Source organism: Hyperolius riggenbachi, chromosome 11 (genome assembly GCF_040937935.1).
Source record: "Hyperolius riggenbachi isolate aHypRig1 chromosome 11, aHypRig1.pri, whole genome shotgun sequence".
NCBI lineage: Eukaryota > Metazoa > Chordata > Amphibia > Anura > Hyperoliidae > Hyperolius > Hyperolius riggenbachi.
In genome coordinates, this window is record NC_090656.1 from 136,873,882 (window position 1) to 136,896,708 (window position 22,827).

General features: G+C 39.8%; 1 protein-coding gene across 9 annotated transcripts in view; it reads right to left on the bottom strand.

Moving 5' to 3' along the window:
• CHRM1 (cholinergic receptor muscarinic 1) overlaps positions 1–22,827 on the bottom strand; it is a 501,924-nt gene that overhangs the window by 14,594 nt on the left and 464,503 nt on the right. For 5 of the 9 annotated variants that reach the window (XM_068261097.1, XM_068261099.1, XM_068261096.1 and 2 more), the window contains one exon: positions 1,731–3,378. In XM_068261097.1, the coding sequence (XP_068117198.1) occupies positions 1,735–3,300 (1,566 nt within the window). In that variant the 5' untranslated portion in view covers positions 3,301–3,378 and the 3' untranslated portion in view covers positions 1,731–1,734. Of the gene's footprint in view, positions 1–1,730; positions 3,379–3,595; positions 3,770–6,788; positions 6,860–8,881; positions 8,956–22,827 lie in introns of those variants that run through there. The other 4 variants (XM_068261102.1, XM_068261103.1, XM_068261104.1 and 1 more) reach the window with 4 other exon arrangements.

Consider the following 22,827-nt stretch of genomic DNA (forward strand, 5'->3'; position numbering starts at 1 on the left):
TCAAGAGTGGGCCAAATATAATGCAAAGTGGGGAAACCACCTAAGGGCCAAATTGAATGGCTCCGAGGGCCAGATTTGGCCCGTGGGCCGGAGTTTGACATGTATGTTGTAAGCCAAATGGTCAAAAACGTCAATCCTTAGTTTTTGTAAATAACTCACTCTGTGTTTGAAAAGAGCATTCTGCAGATTAAAATCCTATTTTAAAAACCAAAGGAATTATTGGCAGGTTCTGACGGAGGGGCTTCTGCTGCTTCACTATCCATAGTTACATAGATACATGCTGTTGAGACTACAAAGGGGTAGGCCACAGACTGTAATCTATATCCAGAGAACAGTCTGTAGTTGTAGTGCAAAGTGCTAATAAACAGATTAATATAAATTCTGGCAGTGAGTGCCTACATAGTGCTAGGATTACATTTGTGCCTGAAGCGGGCTTTAATAAAGTTAGAGTCTGTCATTAATTATAGTGCTAAGTTTCAAATGTAAGCTCGGTGCTTGGGAGTAATATTCAACTCATCTCTCTCTTTTATTCCTCATGTTCACTCCATAACCAGCTCTTGCCATCTCCAACTCAAAAACATATCTCGCATCCGTCCTTTTCTCACTCAAGACACAACTAAAATGTTAATACATGCTCTTATAATTTCTCGTCTGGACTACTGCAACATACTTCTTTGTGGACTACCTTCTAACAGACTGGCCCCGCTCCAGTCGGTACTGAACTCAACTGCTCGTCTCATTAATCTTTCTTCTCGATCTTCCTCTGCCGACCCTCTTTGTCAAGCTCTTCACTGGCTGCTAATTAACCAGAGGATTCAGTTCAAACTCCTAACCCTAACCTACAAAGCTCTCCACAATCTCTCTTCCCGGTACATATCCTCACTAATTTCCAGATACAAACCCAATCGCAATCTCAGATCGGCACATGATCTTCTGTTGTCCTTCTCTAGAATCAACTCCTCACATTCACGTTTACAAGACTTTGCATGCGCTTCACCCCTTCTCTGGAATGCCCTCCCACAGCACATCCGTCACTCGCCAACCTTTGTTACCTTTAAACGCTCTCTAAAAACACACTTGTTTCGTCAAGCGTATGCGCTACCTTAGGCCACTTCCCTTTGTCCTAAGACCAAATTGCACTCCTACTAGGTATCCTAATACACACAGCCTCTATATATTTGTTGCATACTACCCCTCCTCCTGTTTCCCCCCATTCCCTTTAGATTGTAAGCTCACAAGGGCAGGGCTCTCTCCCCCTTTTGTGTCTTGGTAACCATTATACATTTTATTCATCATGTTACTTTTATCACTGTCATTACCAATTCTATATTTTGTATCATTCTTTGTATTTTGTCACTAATTATGTATCTTGTATTCTGGTGTACACCATTGTCTGTATTATTATGTACCCCATGTTTGTTTCTTACTTTGTACAGTGCCACGGAATATGTTGGCGCTTTATAAATCAATAATAATAATAATAATAATAATAATTATATTAATAAATAATAATAAAATGTATATTAAAGCATCAGTATGGTTTCTTTCCTCGGCAGGTAACTATCCTGCTAAAGTCCTATACAGCAAACCTCCACTGTACTGGCTTAACAAAAGTACTTATAAATATTTGGGATGGTGTAACTATAGCTTGACAGATTGAAACCTGCATCCTGCTTTACTGATATCAGCATTTCTACCAGAATAGAAATAATGATGATTTTGTCACCCACCCGATCACTGTGATGGGGTCCTGAAAAAACCTGGTTGGTGCCTGTGGGTCCGCCATTTACGTTTGTCCCACCGACAAAGTAGGAGCATTTTGAAGGTACGCCTGAAGGAGCGATTGCACAGTGCATAACACATTGGGTTGACAGTACTGTTCACATAGCAGAGCCAGTAACCCAGCTCCCAGAGTTTTGTTGGGATACAGTTCTTGCAGAATGTGGAGACTAGCACCATAATATTATAAGGAGTCCAAGTCAAAATAAAAGCCAGCAATATAGCACTCAGTGTCTTTGCTGCCTTTTTTTCCTTGATGAGTGTATTGCTCTTCCTCTTTCCGTGCCGAGTCTTATCAATCTTAGCTTTAATTAGAGTTGATGGTAAAGCTGCAGCCAAGACCTTGGATGGTTTTCTAGATACCTCCTGTTTTCCTCCATTGGCTTCATTTTCAGTTTCCCCTTTTTCAAGAGTATCATTGGATCCACGAGAACCTGTAGGAGTCCCAACCACAGAGCTGACCATTGGTAAACGCATAACAGCAGAGCATATGCTCTTCATCTCATATGGGTTGTCTTCTGCATCAGAGGAGGAAGAGACAGAGTCTGCAGAAGCAGCATCTTCCATGGTGTTCCAGCTCCCATTACTTCTGTGCTGTGGATAACTTCTGAGGGATGGCCCAGCAGCAAGAGCACCAGGAAAACAGCATGCTCTCTTTATTCTGGGCACAGATGTTTGTGATCTGGGTAGACGGTCAGAATCACCCACGCCACCGCTACTGCCACTTCTAAGACTTCCTAAAGGCCGTACTATATTTTCTGTTTCTGAGCCCTGCAGGCCAGCCAGTTCTCTGCTTCTGTTTTCTGTCTCTCTATAAATCCTCCAATACAGAATAATCATGATGGTGACTGGCAGGTAGAAGGCAGCAATTGCGGTGCCAAATGTTATAGTGGGTTCTGACAAGAACTGGATGTAGCATTCATCAGGCTCCACTGTCCTCTCCCCCACAATGTACTGCCAGCATAAGATGGCCGGAGCCCACAAAACAAATGAGATAATCCATGCTAATCCAATCATGATGGCTGCTCTTTTTGGTGTCCTCTTAGCCCTGTAAGTCAGTGGCCTTGTGATGGAAAAATAGCGGTCAAAGCTAATAATGAGTAAGTTCATTACAGAGGCGTTGCTTGAGACATAATCTAGTGCCAGCCATAAATCACAGGAAACATTGCCAAGGGCCCATCGGCCCATTATAATATAAGTGGTATATAAATTCATAGATATTGCACCAATGATGACGTCAGCACATGCTAAGCTGAGAAGGAAGTAGTTGTTGACCGTCTTTAGGTCGCTGTTCACTTTGAATGCCAAAAGAACCATTAAATTTCCAACCACTGTGATGAGGGACAGGGATCCTGTTGTGATGACAATCAGCACCACCTGCCAGATGGCATGGTCTCCAATTGCAGACCTGACTGGCTGCTCGGTAGAATATGAGGTCAGCGGGTTGACAGTAGTATTGTTCATGGTTAGAAGCCAGTTGGTCACCGTTTCTTGCCCAGCATTCTGATGCAAGGCTAACATGGCATTTTCAAAGGAAGACAGGAGATAGGATCACTTTCCGATCAACTTCCTAAATCCTTTATCGACGGCAGTGGAAGTCTGCAACAAAAGAAAAGCAGATGTCAGTGCCATAATTGGCAGAAATTGCAAAGAGCGATGCTTTAAATCAATTTTAATACAACTAGGGGATTGTTAGTAAAAGCTAATTTGTTGCAGGAGAATGATGAATAAATGTAACAGTGAAGAACAGTACATTACTCCTTCAAATTGTCTTACATGCAGAATCAATGCTATGCTGAGATTACTGGGCATTCACCTGCATCTTTCTCTCATCTTTACTTTTGTTTGCAGCTTCTTAGATTTCTCTGTGTCTCCCATTATGTCAGTGCGTGCTTCTCACCCGCCTCTATCTCTCTCTTTCCCTGCTACGTGTGTTTCTGTAATCTGTAACTAAACAAAGCCGGATTTATGATTTCTCTTGTTTGAGTGTTGGAGGAAGGAGCTGTGTTGCTGAAGGAGGCACCCCCCCCTCCCCGGCGTGCCAGCAAACTAGGGGAGACAGAAGTGGTTGGACAGGTTTGGTTTTCGCAAGTAAAATGATTAAAGGAGGAGGAAGTGCAAGAATGAAGAAGAAAACAGTGACAGAGCAACGAGTATGTAAAAGCAAGCCATATGTTACCCAAACACCTCCTCTTTCTGTGCAGCCACTCCTTACAGCTCCGCCTGCCATTGCATCTATCTCTTACCCATGTATCTGTGTACCTGCTCCACCTTGCACTCCCTTGTGACACACTCTGTGCCTTTAACTCTCCCTTCATATAAATCTCAATTCATTAGATTACTATACATACTTGGGCTGCCCTCCAGTTTTAGGCCCTCTACTGTTTGAATTCTGAACCACCAAGCATAGCTATGAATAACTCTATTATCAATAACTGTGTTTTGTAAATGTTAACAGTAGACTGACAAATCACATCTCATTTGCAGAGGAATCCCGGCATGAGAATATCAACATTATTAAAGTATTATTATTAATTACAATATTCCTTTTTCTTCACAGAAATGGAAACAATTCATTACTTTTGATGTGGTCTGTCTGTTTAAGTCTGGAGCACACTTGTGTGTTTTGCATGCGTATAATGTTAGTCTATGGGCCACACAAAAATCACATTTATGTGTGATTCCCAATTCAATTTTATGTGAGTTTAAAAATTCCCACAGGAAGTCCCTTCTTCCCACATACTGTATGTGACTCATATGTGATTTGCATACAATGCTTTCCTATGGAGACGCAAAAACGCATGCGTATTTGTAAAAAAAATATGGATACTATATTTTTTCTCTTGTTGAAAAGGAAGATTTATTAAAAATGGAAACTCGTGACAAATGCAAGTTAAATGCAAACAAAAAAAAAACAAATGCAGAAAATCGTGGTTTTCTGCACAGACAAATGTGCTCCCAACCTAAACCTTTTACAACCATTATAGGGCCAGTGACTTGAGTTAATTCACCAAGTGTATCTTATAAATGATCTCTTATCTGTCTTAACTCCTGATGTATCCCCATTATCTGTTTATCTCATGGAATTACCCCTCCATATCTATTTATCTCACACTTTACCTCCCTTTATTTGTTTTATAAATAATCTCTCCTCAATGAGATAACTACAATGGCACTTCTTTACAGAGGATGAGAGGTTGACGAGCTGACACCTATATACAGAGACATAACGCCAAATCATGAGGCCCCCTGTAAAATCTTGATGGGGTCCTTCCAACGTTCACACCCCTTTCTTTGATTCCTCTTGGTAATCTACACAGCCTGGAGAGCCATTATAATCCCCACCCCCTGTATCAAGTGCAACTACAACAACACTTAATGTGGAGGCGGGACCTCTGTATTGTAGGGAGGGCAAGTAGTTGGGGGACCCTTTAATGCTCTGGTCCCCTTATGGTGGAGGGCTGCACCACTATAGTTACGCCCTTGATTGTTTATATTGTCATGACCATATATAATCTAGTGTCTGTTAGTTTCATGAGAGAAGGCACCCTAGGCTCAGGTGTTTGAGGAACTCATAAAAGGGCACTTTTCCAACAATGTTTTTCTGCGCATGACAAAATGAAACAAGTCACAGCGAGAGTTATGTGTCCTGTCCTGAATCAAGCTCCCGACCGACTGACTGACTTTGCAGTCATAGACATTCTTCTGCCTTCATGTTGAATTTGGTCATATAAAATGCCTCTGACTGCCATTCTGTGATGGTTTGTACTTGATTGGAAGCAATAGACACATAGGAGAATAAAGTAAGGATTGTCAAATTACAATATACAATAAATATTGTATATTAAACGAGCAGTCAAAGTGAACCTGAACAAAATGTGTCCTTAGGAAGCAAAGTATTGCTACGCCATATTAAAGACATGCTATGGCAAATAAAAAAAAAAGTACAAAAAAAAAAAAAAAAAAAAAGGATTATTTTCAGAAGAGAAACATCACTCCTTGTTCAGCTGGTCATTTGATACAGCATTATTCAATTAACCTTTTCTGCTAAGTTTTCTCCTAGGAGATAATTTTCATCTTCTGTTTTAAATAACTTTTCAGCACTTTACAATTGGAAAAGTGCCAAAATGTAGGTGAAAAGGTACTGTCAAAATTATTCAGAGTATTTTCTTGCTTAATGGTTTGTATTGATAAGGCGAAGTATCACCTAGGAGAAAACTTAAGAGAGAAAGTGAATTGGATCAAGCTCTATGAGGGGTGTTACTAGCCTTGACATCTGACAGCAATTCCGATCTGATTTCCGATTGATTTTCCATTCACTCCTATGGAAAATCGATTGGAAATCAGATCGGACATGCTGGAAATAATTGATTTGGCAAGAAATCTACCAGAAAATCTAATTGTGTGTGTTAAGCATTAGGCAAAGTACTGAGTGGATAAGCTTTACCCCACTCATACCCACAGGTATACCCCAATTCACTTTTTCTCCTTAGTTTTCTCCTAGGTCAGTGATGGCTAACCTTGGCACTCCAGCTGTGGTGGAACTACAAGTCCCATGAGGCATTGCAAATACTCTGACAGCTCTAAGCATAACTTGGGGAGGCAGATGCATGATGGGATTTGTAGTTTTGTCACAGCTGGAGTGCCAAGGTTAGCCATCACTGTCCTAGGTGATATTTTCACACCTTATAAATAAAATGAATTTTAAGCCACCAGCCAGCAATAAAATACTCTTTATTATTTTGACTGTTCTGTTTCACCTGCTGTCTGAAATGCAGAAAGCACTGAAAAGTTATTTTAAAGATAAGATGAAAATATATCTCCTAGGAAAAACTTCAGGAAAAAAGTTAATTGCATATGGGCCACAGATTTTTGAATAAAATCTAAATCACAATAAAATGTTATTGTGCCTATTAAAAACATTAATGTTAACACTCACACTACTGATATATAGCACGCAATACTGTTGCTTTGCTTTAAAAAAGCTGTCAATATAAAACCACACATACAATTCTGTAAAGTTATAGCAGATTGTCAAAATAAAACGGCTGGACTGTAACAAGAGTTTTTTTCAGCATGTAACTCTGTAGATATTAATGCAACCACATCTGAATCCTCTGTTTAAGGACTGGTTCACAAGGATGTCTACCCAGCGTCTCATTCGGCGTGGCATTCAAGCTTTCAGCGGGCTTTCATTGGTTTCCCATTGCGGTTGGCGGTTTTTGCACTCATAGGGAGACACTAGACGTGGCGGTTAAACGACCACAATTCTGCAGCACACTTCTGATCTCTAGCACAACTGAATTGTTAATGCTGAAGACAGACAGGCTGCTCCAGACAGACAAATGTTCATATGAAATACAGTTTATGGCAATTATCGTGTCGCTGTCCCCTCTGTACACACATCTTAAAGAGAATCTGTACTCTAAAATTCTTACAATAAAAAGCATACCATTCTATTCATTATGTTCTTCTGGGCCCCTCTTTGCTGTGTCTGCCACTCCCTGCTGCAATCCTGGCTTGTAATTGCCAGTTTTAGGCACTGTTTACAAACAAAAAACATTGCTGCTAACCAGCATGTAATAGGCTGAGAGAAGCTCAGTCTGTCACTCATTCAGAGCCTGGAGGGGGCGTGGAGAGGGTGTGTATAACTTCTACCTATCACAGCAGAGCAGCACATTCCTGCCTGAGCCGACAAAGGAAAGAAGATTACATTATATAACAGAGATAATACAGCCACTGTGCAACTAGGAAAGGCTGCAGTAAGACAGACCACATTAGAACAAGTATAGGAACTTATAGGATAGAAGAAATAAGGATGAAAATGTTGTTACAGAGTCCTTTTAAGGTGGCCATACACTTATAGATTTGCAGCAGATTCGACCATCAGATACATTTCTGTCAGATACCTGTCAAGTTGAATCTGACAGGAATCTATCTGATGTGTGCCATGCACTAGGAACCATTATTGGACCATTAGAGCCAATGCAACTCTATGGGCCATCAGCAGATCGGCCTAGATTTTCCATCCTGTCAGATAGATCAAATCGATCGAAATCAGCCACAAATTGATTGATCGATAGATTTGATAGAATCGATTTCTGATCGATCAATTCCATAGAACAATCGATTGCTGAAATCGACCAGTGTATGGGCCCCTTTACACTGAGGAAAAAAATCCCCTGCTCAGCGTACTCTCTGTGCAGGGCAACAGGCAACTGATGAGCTAATTATTCTGCTCTCCTGTTGAAGTTAACCTCACATTTTTAAACTAATTCTTTAGTACAATGAAGTAGAGCCTGATTGGCTCAAAGTGCAGCCCTACTACTTAAAGCCTTCAAATTCAAACAGTTACAGGAAGCAGATAGGGACATGTTCTGATCATGGTATGGACATGATATGAACAGAGATATGGACATGATACGTCAGGTATTACTTGTGCATTGGTGTAGTATGACTTTTTTTTTACCTTGGGTTATGGTAGTCTGTGATAATGTAGCTCATTTCTAAGCACCTGCAGCACATCTACACAGTGTAGAATGTAGCCATATACTGCTATATACTGAGAGGTAAGTAGTTCTTGCTATCCTTTTTCACATTGGTTTTACACATTTGAATCCTTATTGTGCACCTCTTTACCAGTCTAATCTCACTATATATCTCATGGAGGCTGCTTTTTGTGTTTTGCATACTCCCCTTTCCTATTTTTGGAGTATAGTCTGCAAGATACTAAAGGGACCCATATACCTTAGTGGCAACTGGATCATGCTCTCCAACTGCCAGCATAGTGGTTGTCTCAGGTTTGTGAGTACCCTTTTATCTTTCCTACTCTTCACTTCCCATTGCTCAGATATACTATACCATTGGTTCTTGGTTGTCCCTCATATCCTTCTCTCTACACGAGTCAGTCATCCAGAATTGCTTATTGGCCCACAGATTTGTACAAAACATTCCCCAACAACAGCCAGATGGATAGAGAAAAAAATCCATAGGCGGCTTGTGCCCTACATTTTACAGCTGTCTGGAAGCACACCGTTATGGGGTAAACCACCTGAGCCTGGTACACTGTTTAAATATTAGACACCTCAAACATTTTTTATACCTTTTATCTCTTTCTTTACTTCCTCCATCGTTCACAATTATAATTTCTTATTACTTCTCTGTATACTCTTTTTTTCTTTAAACAGCATAAGTTCTGTTGGAAATAACCATACTCATATCACATTATGACACCTTTGAAAGTTCCACCTTGTATTAGCTTAGCTATAGCTGCTCACATGGCTTATTGAGTACTTATGATTAGCGTCTGGTGTGGCTGAGAGTTCCCTCTGGTCATTTTTGCTTATTTAATACAAATATGTATCACCAGATATTGCCTACTGTTTACAGTATATGCTACTTTATGACATTTGTCAGTGATTGCATACTTTGTACAATTCTGTCCAAAATTCTTTAAATTTACTTAAAAAAAACAAACAAACAAACAAACAAACAAACAACTCTTTATAGATCTTTACAGGTGACATCTTTAGATCTAGCACTGTACAGGGACATTGCTCAGCTTCTATCCAATTAACATGTACTGCTTCTTCAATGGATAGGGGAAAGTTGATGTGCAAACAGTACCTCGCAGCAGGAACTTCCTGTGAGAACAAAAGTGACATTGTGTGAGGGGATCCATGTTGGTGGATGGTTGAAAAGGGGGTCAGTGATGTCAAGGGATGCTATGCACACACCGTATTCCTGACTGGAATAATCATGTTGCCTGGAGGAAATCTTAAAGGGAACCTGAGGTGAAAGGGATATGGAGGCAGCCATATTTGTTTCCTTTTAAACAATGCATATTGACTGGCAGTCCTCCTGATCCTGTATTTTAATACTTTTAACCATAGACATTGAACAAGCAAATGCAGATCAGGTAATCTGACTCAGATGACTCAAGTTTTATTGGATTAGCCATATGATTGTTCCAGACACTACATATGAATGAAGATCAACAGGACTGCCAGGCCACTGGCATTGTTTACAAGGAAATATATATAGCAGCCTCTATATGATGTAATTGTAAATTTGTTTCCAAATACCAGTAATTGACCTAAACATGCATGTGGGGCAAGAGCTCAAAAGTGTCAGACTTCACTGGTTACATACTTGTTCCAGGTCATACATGGCTCATTTATCTTATCCATGCTTGTGACCATGGTGTACACGGGATTATGACAGCAGTAATAGTTGGAAACTTGGTAATCCAGCAAAATTTAAGGTGTACCCTTCTCAGTACAAATTTTATAGGAGGACTTTTGGGAAAATGATGTTCCCCTCCTCATAAATTGCTGTCAATGGTTGGTGATGTTGTGGGTAATTGCAATATTCTCATTCAGGGCACCATTGGAGTGGAGACGTTTTGGGGCTAAGTTTGGGGTTTTGGGACCTATCTACTCCAAGAACTGTGGCCATACCCCCCTTTACTCTGAGAGAGGACAGTAAGGCAGTTTTCACAATGGAACACGCAGAGTAAGGGAGCGGACCTGAGAAAACAATAGAGTAATATAACTGGCATGTTCTTGTAATGCAGTGTAATAAAATATTTGTATAGAGATGATTTGATAAGGATTGCTTTTTATCTTGAGAACTAGAGATACAATTTCATTTGTATAAACACTCTCAATGTCTGTCTTTTGAGACAATCCTTTGTGATAGGCTTTAGTAAAAATCCTGCATGAGTAAATGTATCTCCTAAAATATCTAGCCTCGCCAATAGCGGTCTGCAGTGCTGGATCCAGCTTATGCTAGGTACACACCATACAATTTTGTGTTAGATAGATGGTTCAACAGATCATTTCCAACATGTCCCATTTTATTTTCGATCGTTTTTCTGATTGATTTCTCATAGAAGTGAATGGAAATAGATAAGAAAAGATAACAGAATCGAATAGGAAAATGATTGGACAGAAAATCAACCAAAACAAAACGCATTGTGTGTACCCAGCATTAGCTTGTCAGTGGTCACTACCGTAGCATTACTGTATTTCCCCCAGTGGGCTGTTTCCTGCTCATCCTCCCACTTCTCTCTCCATTGTGGAGTATAAGCTGCTTGGGAGACAGTATGTCTGAACAGTGATCTATTCTAAACTGTCACCTAAAGCAATCACAAATGATCATTTCAAATGACTATATTCTAGTGTCTATATGTAGCTTTAACTGTCTGCCAATGCATTCCAAACACTTAATAATATTTTGTTATAGAGTGTTCGCTTTCATGATTAATCATTTATAATACCAAAGCTTATTATAATGAATTGACTTTGACGAGCAGAAATATTCCCTGAGGTGAGCATCCCATATGCTGAAGGCATATGATCTACATTGAACCTGCATCACTGCATCACAGGTATAAAGATCAAGTTTTCTGGCTGGGTTCAGTGTGCATGTTACATAATGCACTCGTTATAATGTATGTGAATGGTAATGGAGACAGGACACAGACTTTAATTCAAATGCTTGCATGCAGCGAGTTAGAATAATGCTATCCAGTACAATGCAATACTGTGAACAGGCCTATAGAACTGCATGGACAGTTAGTTGACATGCAGAATTATTCTGCAACACAACTGATGCACTGTGACCAGAGCCTCGGACTTCCCACATAAGCATACCTGCTAAACATGAGGCTGTGAACTGCAAGTGCATTATACCACACACATCAATTCAAAGCCTGCAGTCAGCGAGTTAGAATAACGCAATCCATTACAACGTAGAGATGTGACCAGCCCCTTACCGTTGTATGGGCAGTGAGCTGACATGCAGGATTATTCTGCAATGCAATGGATTCAGTGGGAAAGGAGCCTAAGAGACTGAACGTACTAGACTAAATTACAATTGCCAGCGCTAAATTACTAATCACATGGTTTAATTGTAAAAAAGGGTTTGCTTGTTGATTTTTTTATTTTATTAATTAAAGGAAATAATGTTAAACATTTAAATAATATTCAGTTAGTTACACACTTAGTTGTGCTGAAGCAAAAGCATTAGAAATCACACAGCAATACGCCTAACCTCAACTTTCTAACGTTTAAAGAGAAACCGTAACCAAGAATTGAACTTCATCCCAATCAGTAGCTGATACCCCCTTTCCCATGAGAAATATGTTCCTTTTCACTAATGGGTCATCAGGGGGCTCTGTATGGCTGATATTGTTGTGAAACCCATCCCACAGTGTGATATCAGGACCATGGTTCTGACATCACACTGTGGGAGCCTTGTTGCATTGTGGGACATAACAGTAGTTACAACTGCCAAAAAAGCATGCAGCATCTCCTTCCACTGACATCACCTGAAAATATAACCATGTGATAAATGTCAGAATGTAAATCAGGGAGAGGAAAGATTTTACAATGGGCAAACACTGACTAAATCATTTATACATAATTATTATAAAAATGAAGCACTTTTTTATTACATTATTTTCACTGGAGTTCTTCTTTAAGTCTCTTAGTTTAACATACCAGGCAGTTTGGAAATAACACACTGATCACAATAGCTAAAGTGATAACTGAATTAGCTGGTAAACTTATGTTGAGCGGGGAGGGAGATTAGTAAACTGGCTCGCAGCATGTTTTTTTAACACTTGCAGTTGACACAGACCCAACGTATTAAATCCAAATCCACCATTACAGTAAATTAGCATTTTCAGAGGAAGGTCAACAATGGCAGCTTCTGTGCTTTTCTGGTGGCAGCTTACGTTTAGCAGCAAGCGTGGTGTACTGTTTTGCTTAAAGTAATAATGTGATTTGATGAGGCTGACACATGCCTAAATTGATGCACAGAAAGTGTGAACTTCGTGATTGATCTGCTTTTAATGTCTGAAAGCACATGAAGGTACGGTGCTGGTTTTCCCTGCCCTTGATTTACTGCAGGGAGAGCAGACTATAATTATGATGCATACATGCCTTCATTGGTCCTGGGGAACCTTCCGCTTCTTGACAACACATTCACTAAATTACATGTCAGATGATCAGCTGCACAATGCACACTGTGCTGCTACAATCAGGGCATTTGGGGTGATGCTATTTAGCTACATCTATCAAGATGAATGAAGACATATTCTTGCCTTTTGCTTTCATGGGACTGAACTGGAAGTCACAGCTTTCAATGCATACTTATTTGTATTCAAACCTTCTGTTGTTGCACAAAAAATCCTCTTACTTGCTGAGTTTGCAAGAGCTCTGCTTTTCATTATTGTATGTTAATAGATTGAATAACTTCTCCTCCTCCTTCTAAGCCTCATGTCCTAAAGTCTCCGTAGCAAGGAAAGGGTTATGGCGTACACTGCAGAATTCTGGTTTATGCTACACTCCCATTGCTTCCCTTCACCAGTGTGAGTAAACAGGTGATCTAGTGGCAAACAGTGATAGGAGACAGGTGTACACAGAACAGGCACGCAATCAGCCAGTAACTACAACACAGAGACCTGCAGAGCATGACATCATTTAACCTTTATTTTACCAAGGTCCTGGACACCACCCATTAACTGCTACTCCGTCTGCTATCTGCTACGAAGTACCTTTTGCATAAGAACGAAGTTAATCTTATCCTTTCCTGTCTGTCAGTTATGTAAATGTTTCTGTAACTTAAGCAGAAGTACTGAACATATAAAACGTCTCTGATGGAGATCAGCTGATAGATAGACAAGCAGCACTTAACATGCATTCTCAAAGCCCAGTAAAGCTACAATGTTGTTTTACTAAGGCAAGGGATTGCACTTCACAGTGTCTGATCATAATGCTGCAAGGAACTTCTATGCAATAAATAATGTGTAAGCAAGAGGTGAGCAGCAGTAGAGAGGCAAAAGTGAGAGCTGCTGCTCTTTTGGAGCCATGCCCGGCTGCCACTGCAGGGCTCTGTTGAAAGACATAGGGAACAGAGCACAACCCCAGACCAGAATACAGGCAGCCCAAACATTAAAGGACCTCTGTCGTGAAAATCATAACATTTAAAATACTTGTAAACACATAAAAATAAGAAGTCCGTTTCTTCCTGAGTAAAATGAGCCATAAATTACTTTTCTCCTATGTTGCTGTCACTTACAGTAGGTAGTAAAAATCTGACATTACTGACAGATTTTGGATTACCCCATGTTCTCATGGGGAGGAGGGGTTCTCAGGGTTCTCTTTATTTTTAAAAGCACTTAGTAAATGGCAGTTGTTCCATCCAACAGCCAAATAAAATGTGCAGCGAGCAGGGAGGCTGGACAGCATCTTTATATAAATCTTTTTCAGAGAATGCCTTTATAAAGAATAAAGGCCATGCTGAAAATCCCCCATGAAGAGATGGACTAACCCAAAACCTGTCAGTAACTACCTACTGTAAGTGACAGTAACATAGGAGAGAAGCAATGTATGCCTCAATTTACTCTGGAAGAAATGTACTTCTTATTTGTATGTGTTTTAAATGTTAAGATTTTCGTGACAGTTCCTCTGTAAGTAAATGTCTAGATGCTGGGCAAAGTTATATCCTGTAACGCCACTATTGCCAGCACTGTGCATGTGTGAGACCATGAGTAGGCATAGTGTGCCCGGTCCAATTCACTTTTTCTTCTAAGTTTTATCCTAGGTCATATTTTTACATGTCCTCAATAACATGCCCTTTCAAACCATCAGTAAGCAAGAAAATACTTTTGACAGCACTTTTTCACCAACTTTTTGGTACTTTTTCAATTGCAGAGGGCTGAAAAGTTATTTTAAACAGAAGGTTAAAAATTACTTCCTTAAACTTAAAGGTCATCCAAGGTGAAAATAAAGTGATGAGATAAACAATTGTATCAATCCTCCTTATCATAAAAATTACTTTTTTTTTTTTAGATATCTCACAGTTTTATTTTATATTTAATAATATAATAATAGTTTTTAGGTTTTTATGATTTCAATGTCTCTGTTCAATGACACAGTCATTAAAGTATGCCAGAGCTCAACCAGTTCACCCCCAAGTGGTTTTTACCCTAACGGACCAGAGCAAATTTTACCTGTCAGTGCTCCTCCCTTTTACTCCCTAATAACTTTATTACTACTTATCACAACAAAATGATCTATACCTCGTTTTTTTCGCCACCAATTAGGCTTTTTGTGGGTAGTACATTTGCTAAGATTTTTTTTATTCTAAAAGCGTTTTAACGGGAAAAATAAGAAAATAATGGAAAAAATTCCTTATTTCTTAGGTTTTGGCCATTATAGTTTTAAAATTAAACGTTCTCCTGTGGTTAAAACTGACACATTTTGTTTGCCTAGTTGTCCCGATTATTAAACCGTTTAAATTATGTCCCTATTACAATGTATGGCGACAATGTATTATGTGGAAATATAGGTGTTATTTTTCTGTTTTGTCCGGTCCATAATTACCAACCCCTATGTAGTAAAGTTGTAGCAATATTCCCTAATAAAATACAAAAGCTGAGTCCCTAAATTCTATTTATGTATTTTTTTAAACATATTTTTTTTACAAGTGTTTTTTTTCTTTTTTTTGGGGGGGGGGGGGGGGGGGGCTTTGGAATTTTAAGTTATTTATTTTATTAATATTGTGTATAAGTGTATGTGTATGTATGTGCCTGTATGTGTAATTTTACTTTTTGGCCACAAGATGGAGCTAGGGAACACATTCCCATTTAATAGGAAGGGTTCACTTTTTGTTTACATTTGGTTACACTGTGACGGCTTCCTGTTTTATGAATGGACGCGGCCGCTGTTCGTGGTCACGTCCATTCATTCCAGGCATTGCGATTGGCTAGAGGACCCCCAATCCGAAGGGGGTGATCCGACAGTAAACTGCGGCGGGAGCGGTGTGCACACGTGCGGATCGGCGGCGGGAGCGAGCGACTTATTAAAACCTCCTGTTGCAGTTAACAGGGTAAAACAGGACGTTTTAATAAGTCAGATTGCCATTAATAGGTTAAATCTATGAACTATTAACCCTTTTTATTTTTTTCCTGCTTTCAGAAGCCATTTACTGACAGGAAAGTGTTTTATGGCTGTAGTTACTTATCAGTGAGGGTTATGCTACAGTCCGACCCAGTCTCGACCTGAATAGAAACTGTCACTTACATACCTGATGTTTAACTCTTTCAGGCAGAATAAGAAAAAAAGGAACACAGCCTAGTAATTTGTGTGATTGGCAATCTACATACACATGTCTACCTCATCATGTTACATGTCACCTCAGCTGTCCTTTAAGAAGAAAAAAAACTGGATTGGGCCCAGTGTGTCTAAAGCGTGATTTTGAATTAAAAATTCAGGTGGTCCCTTACTAATAAACAGGTTTTATTCCAGGAGGTTCTTTGTAAGTTGAATTTGTTTGTAAGTTGAGTCATGTTTTATACATACTGTAAAGTCTGGATAAAGGGTTTACATTCAGACAACTCTGAATCTGGACATACAGTATAAATAATGTCTTCAATGTGATTTCATCTACTTTACAACAATTTATACAATACCATAATGTAACAACAAAAATGTGACAACAGTATAGGATAGTATATTCTGTACAAGAGGTTAACTTTGTATGTATAAGATGTTTGTAGCTCAAGTGAATTTTAGTAGGGGGCAATATGAAAAAAAAAATGAGCAAGCACCCCAAGCTTCTTTAAATTGTACCCGAGGCGATATGTGACATGATGAGATAAACATGTGTATGTACAGTACACAACCTATTAATACCCAGGCTATTTTACTCGATTTATTTTGCTGCCTGAAAGAGTGAATTTCTAGGAATGGAAGTGACAGCTTCTGTCTTGTCGGCAGCTTTTCAGGAATATAGTAAACATCACTGATAAGTAAATTACAGCCATAAACGTTTTCCTGGCAGAATAAGACTTCTGAGTGCATGGAGAGATAAAATACATGAACTTTTGACTGTTTTCTAATTCTGGGACACTTAATAGGCTGCCACTGATTAGAAACAGTAAAACATTCAGCCTACTTTCTAAATGTTTACATTTAAAAGAAAACCCTGGGATACGTAAAAAAAAAGTAATTTTTTAGGAGTAGGAGGATAAATATAATTGTTTATCTCATTAGTTTATGTTCACCTCAGGTTCACTTTAAGTCTTTTTCCACTCCCTGGGCCATACCATCCGTAATAGTCCAGACTAGGTGGAGAAGTCATGGTCTCTCTCGTACATTTGCAAATTGTGCAGTGCTTTGGAAAAAGGGCTCATCCTTCCCTTGTGCTGTCAGTGTGTGTATGTTTGTATGTATGCGTGTGTGTGTGAGAGTGTGTGTGTGTGTGCGCGTTTGTGTTGGGGGTTATTTTAGGGTCTGTTCCCTCCCAGGTAAATAAAGCACCAATACCTACTTATATTAAGCAAGAGTAATTAACCATTTGCACACTCACCCAGGAAGCCACTGCACACCAGAGTACAGCTACTGGCAGCTAAGTAAAAGTCAAATGTATTAGTTGTAAAAGCAACAAAAGCATGCACTGTTCTGTACAGTCACATTCACCAGTGTAAATGGCCCTCTGGGTTAGGATGTGTCCTAACACTAGCCTTGTAATATGCAAAAGGTTATTTGAGTGTGCAAAGAGTTCATAAGATTTGTTATTTGGCCACACCCCTTTAGCAGTCCAGTCTAACTGATCTTATTAGAGTGTCCCCATCTGGGAGAAGTGCATGGACTTTGTGTCTTGCTACTTATTAGGAATAGCAAGCATTGAAAGTAAACTTTATTTAAAAAATGTGCTATAGAGTATTAAAAAGGAATAAAAGAAAATTTTTCTTTTTTTTCATCTTTATCCTTTATTTGTTCTGTAGCCCTATTTCCTCATCTGTATACATAGTGATGGCATCTTCTACTGTATACTTCTTTCTTCTGGTTTATTTCTTTCTGATTTCTTTTCTAAACGTCTTCCTGTTTCATTGATACTTTGCTCTTGTACTCTTCCATCTTTTGTTCTCTAATTCTTCTGACTTCCAGTCTTCTTTTTGTATATTCTTTTGTTTTCCTAATATCTTGATAGCAGTTCATCCGTTACCACCCACCACTACAATTTAATTTTTTTACCGTTATTCCCGGTTCCTCCATAGTGTGGATCAGTGGGTAATTAGCAGAGAAATTTGAATAAACCCCTTGAGAGGAAATTATATTTTTTAAATTCGATGCAGAGCATTCCTATTGTTCTATATAAATGTGAGGGGTTTGGTGTTGGTGGTGGTGGGTGAAGGGGGCGGGGGAGGGGGGTTATCACTAATAAAAACCAGTGGAACGCCCAATTTTCTCAGAGAGTGTACAGTATTTCCATTCATAGATGAAAGACATGCCTCTGATATAGGGAACATTTGAGGTAAAATAGGGCACCGGGCAAAAATGAATGTGTAGCTCCTTACATCTTCATACTGTACTGACAGTAAACTTGTGACTTCTACAGTCCATGACTTCTGGGGCCGCAAAGGAGCTTGGGGCCCTGGGCAATTGTCCACTTTGACCCTATTTGAGCACAGGCCCAAAGGATTGCCAGTGAAGATGATCCATCTGTCAAAATGGGTGTGCTACTTTCTGGCATAGTGTGAAAATAGCCTAAGGACAGAATAGAAGAAGATCATATATATCGTGTATGTGCTTTTGTTTTCAAGGTAATTTTAAATAGCAGTACTGTTTAAGAAAAATGTTTAGGAAGTTGTCTACAGTCTTCATCTTTTCTCTGACATTGTTAAGTTCCATTTGATGATAGATGCAAAAAGCTGATTGTAAGCAAATTATCAGTAACTTTATGTTTGGTGTCGGCATAAACACTTTACAAGTATTTAATACTAAATATATATATATATATATATATTTTTTTTTTTTTTTTAATTATATTATAAAACATGGCAATACAACTTTAATATAGCACATTCATAAGACAAACATGCATTAGGCAGGAAAGCATTGTCTAATTTTTAGGGAAGCTGCCACAGTCTTGGATCTACACTACCATTTAAACATGACCGGTTCATGCCACCACTTGTGATGGAATAATAGTCCATAGTATTCCTGTAAAAGAAAATATTACAGTATTACAAAAAATAGTACAAAATGAATATAATGTGAAATAATGAAGCAATAAAGTTAAAGAAATGAGGGCAATGTCAAGTTTTCAAAATGGAACACAGAGGTGTCAATGGATACAAAATAATTAAAAATAATTTAAAAATAGAGGTGAGGTTGGACTTACCTGACAGAATAGCCACTGTCAGAGGATTTCACATATATCTTATTAGGACAATCCTGCTTAATCAGGCAAAATACAATGTGTGGATTATCTTCAGTCTGCCAAAAGCAAGCCAGGCACCTCCATTCACCTCCTTTTTGTCTCTGAGTGTCAAGGTTTAGACTGGGTTCCACGAACATCTCAGATACCCATGCTGCCTGCAACACAAAAATGGTTGTTCCTTGCCCTTGGTTTCCACTTGTAACTAAATAGGAACATTTTACATTCTGTAGAAGGAAACATTAACAGTTTTAGCCACAAAGTATTTGGGTGATGTGCAACTTGACAAAAACACAGAGACAACTGGAGCCCAATAGAGCAATATTTCACTAGATTTGTAGAGGAAAGGAAGGGATCGAAAATATACTCACAGAGGTGGGTTACATGAAAGGGCAACCAGCCATATGAAGCAGGTGGAGAACACAAGCCCGTCTCCACTTTAGAACCTCCAGGAAGGGCTGAATGCCAGGTGGTCGCACTCTTGGAAAAAAGGCGAAACACAGTCCTAACAGTGACTACGCCACCTTAGCTTGTATCTTCCTCCTCCCTCTGAGAAGCAGGGGAGGTAAGCTTCCACAACACGAATGAAGAGGCGCCCAGATGAGATGAAACTAAGTTAAAAACAATGGTAAAATCAAGAAAAAATAGAGGTGGCTTACCTCTCAAGACGACACAAAATTTTTAAAAGTAGGATAAAGACTTTATTTGCACTGGGATCGCGTTTCGTGAGTACACACACCCACTCCATCAGGCCAATCAGTGCCACAATTTTACAGCCATAAAGCTCAAAGCACCTTGGGCTTTATGGCTGTAAATCTGCTGCACTTGTTGGCCTGATGAAGTGGGCCTGTACCCACGAAACGAGTTGCCAGTGCAAATAAAATCTTCATCCTTTTTAAAAATGTTGTGCCATCTGGAGAGGTAAGCCACCTCTATTTTTTTCTCGATTTTACCATTGTTTTTAACTTAGTTTTATCTCATCTGGGTGCTTCACCCATTAACAGTTTTAGGTTAACTGATAAAAAAAAGTAAAACCAAAAAATAAAAGCAGACCTACAGGGACAGAGCAGTGCTTTTCAGCGCTGCTAGATTTGGGCGCAGCTGGCGTCTCCACAGACTACAATAGGAATCATTCCTATTGCAGCGCTCAGTGAGTAACGTCGGCTCCGTCAGAAGACGGAGCCGAGGTTGCTTAAAAACATAATAATTCGGCCTCCAGCAATCGCTGGAAGCCGAATTATTTCATTCCCCCACTATCCATGGCGGCCTGGGGGGGGGGGGAATAGTAATTAAATCGGCCCGGACTTGTGCAGAAGCAGGATCAGCCATATACCGGCTGTATCCTGCGCCCAAGTCTACCGGGGCCGATTTCAAATGTACTCTACAGGGAGGTGCAGTGACAAAATGTTGGCCAGGTCCCGCTAATGTCTTAGATCTATGCTACAACACCACCATGCACATTGTGCATAGCTTGCTCCAATGATAAAAAAAAAATTGGTAGCCATCTATGATTAATTTTTTTTTATTTAACATACTGGAGAAGAAAACATTGAAACATAAAATATATTTGCTGAAATAGTAAAAGTATCATATTACATAATAAAAGAATTAAGATAAAGGCAGACCGAAAAGGAGGGGCAGTGTCAAGATTTGGGGAAGATTCAGCCTTCTACCATCTTGCAATCACGTTATTACATAGGATATAGCCATTGCTTGGCTCAGTGCACGACACCTGGTGGCCACCTTTATTTATTTATTTATATAGCGCTGACATATTACGCAGCGCTGTACAGAGTATATTGTCTTGTCACTAACTGTCCCTCAGAGGGGCTCACAATCTAGTCCCTACCATAGTCCTATGTCTATGTATGTATCATGTGGTGCATGTATTATAGTCTAGGGCAATTTAGGGGGAAGCCAATAAACTTATCTGTATGTTTTTGTGATGTGAGAGGAAACCAGAGTGCTTGGAGGAAACCCACACAGACACGGGGAGAACATACAAACTTCTTGCAGATGTTGACCTGGCTGGGATTAGAACTGGGGACCCAGTACTGCAAGGTGAGAGCGCTAACCACTACGCCACTGTGCTGCCCACTTGTGACTGAATAAGGATTTCTTTTCTCATCCTGTAGAAAAGAATATCATAATATTAAAATATGATCTAAAGTATTAATAGTATTAGATTAAATAATCGTAAAATTAAAAAAAATATAAAATGCAATAACAATATAGTGTCAGTTTTATTCCATTGCTATTATTAGTCATATAAATAATAGCGTAAATGATATTCACCATACCTTTTGCCAGCAATGTCTTTGAGCAATCATATGTACTGGTCTATGCTTCACCACACATAAAAGCAGGTGGAACTATGTGTTGCTGTAAGCCCCGGGTTTACAGGATCTCAGTCCATGACACGCCCCTTCACCTTCTGCTGAGTGATAGGTTGGGTACTGTTACAGATGAGGAGGAGATAAGAGCAGACAAATCGGTAGTTTAATCTTCCTCTATTTCGACACCTGCCACCACCAAGATGTGTGAAGTCCATATTCATATTCATACCAAGTGCTGATTGTTTTTCTTTTTCATGCAGTTACTGTAAAGCCCCATCTACATGATTTGCAATGGCAAATCGTATTGAATCGAATCGAATCCCGATCGGACGTCAGATTTAATCGGATCATAAATAGAATCATAATCGAATTGCACAAAGAATCGTATTGTGCAGATTGGGCTTACAAAATTGAATCTTTGTAATAGACAGTTGTGTTGCTTGGTAACAAACACAGTTATGTTGCCTTTTATTCAGATCTGTGATCAGGGGTCTAGTCCTGGGAAAAGAGGTGAGTGGACTCACCCGAAAACCCCCTGCGGCGTGCCAAAATGGGCATGGCCAAGCATAACATGGGCATGGTCATGGGTGGAGCCATATATACATTACCTTAGCAGTGGTGTAAAAGGTCTGCCGGGAAAATTTGAGCTCTGCCCTAGTGTATCCCCCCAAAATAGATGTAATCTGACAGCATTTCACCAAAAAGACACGTAATCTGGCAGAAGTTTCTCCAAAATACAGATAATATGGCAGTAGTTCCCCCAAAATAGACAATCTGGCAGCAGCAGTTCCCCCAACATACACACAATCTGGAAGCAGTTCCCCAAAATATGCGAAACCTGGCAGCGGATCACCCAAAATACACGTTACACCCAAAATACATATAATCTGGCAGCGGTCCCCCAAACATACACAATCTGGCAGCAGTTCCCCAAAACACGCATAATCTGGCAGCAGCCATTCCCTTAACATACACATAATCTGGCAGCTGTTCCCCAAAATACACTTAATCTGTTAATAGCGGTTCCTCAAAAATACAGATGATCTGACAGCAGTTCCCCCAAAATAGGTACCCCCAGCATAGGTAGCCAGGTCTATAGGTGTCCCCAGTATAAGTAGCCATGACTATAGTTTTCCCTAGAATATGTAGCCAGGTGTATAATGTCCCCAGAATAGGTAGCCAGGTGTATAGATGTCCCCAGAAAAGGTGGCCAGGTGTATAGGTGTCCCCAGTATATGTAGCTAGGTGTATTGGTGTCCCCAGTATATGTAGCCAGGTCTATAGGTGTCCCCAGTATAACCAGGTCTACAGGTGCCCCAAGAATAGGTAGCCAGATGTCCCCACAAGGAGGGGAGGCAGCGCAGAGAAGAGGGATCGGTGGGCAAAGCGGCAGGGAAGGGGGGACTTCACCTTGGGGCCTCACCTTGGGGCTCCCCCTTCCTCCCTCTCCCCCTCCAGAACTAAAATTTGCAGGTGG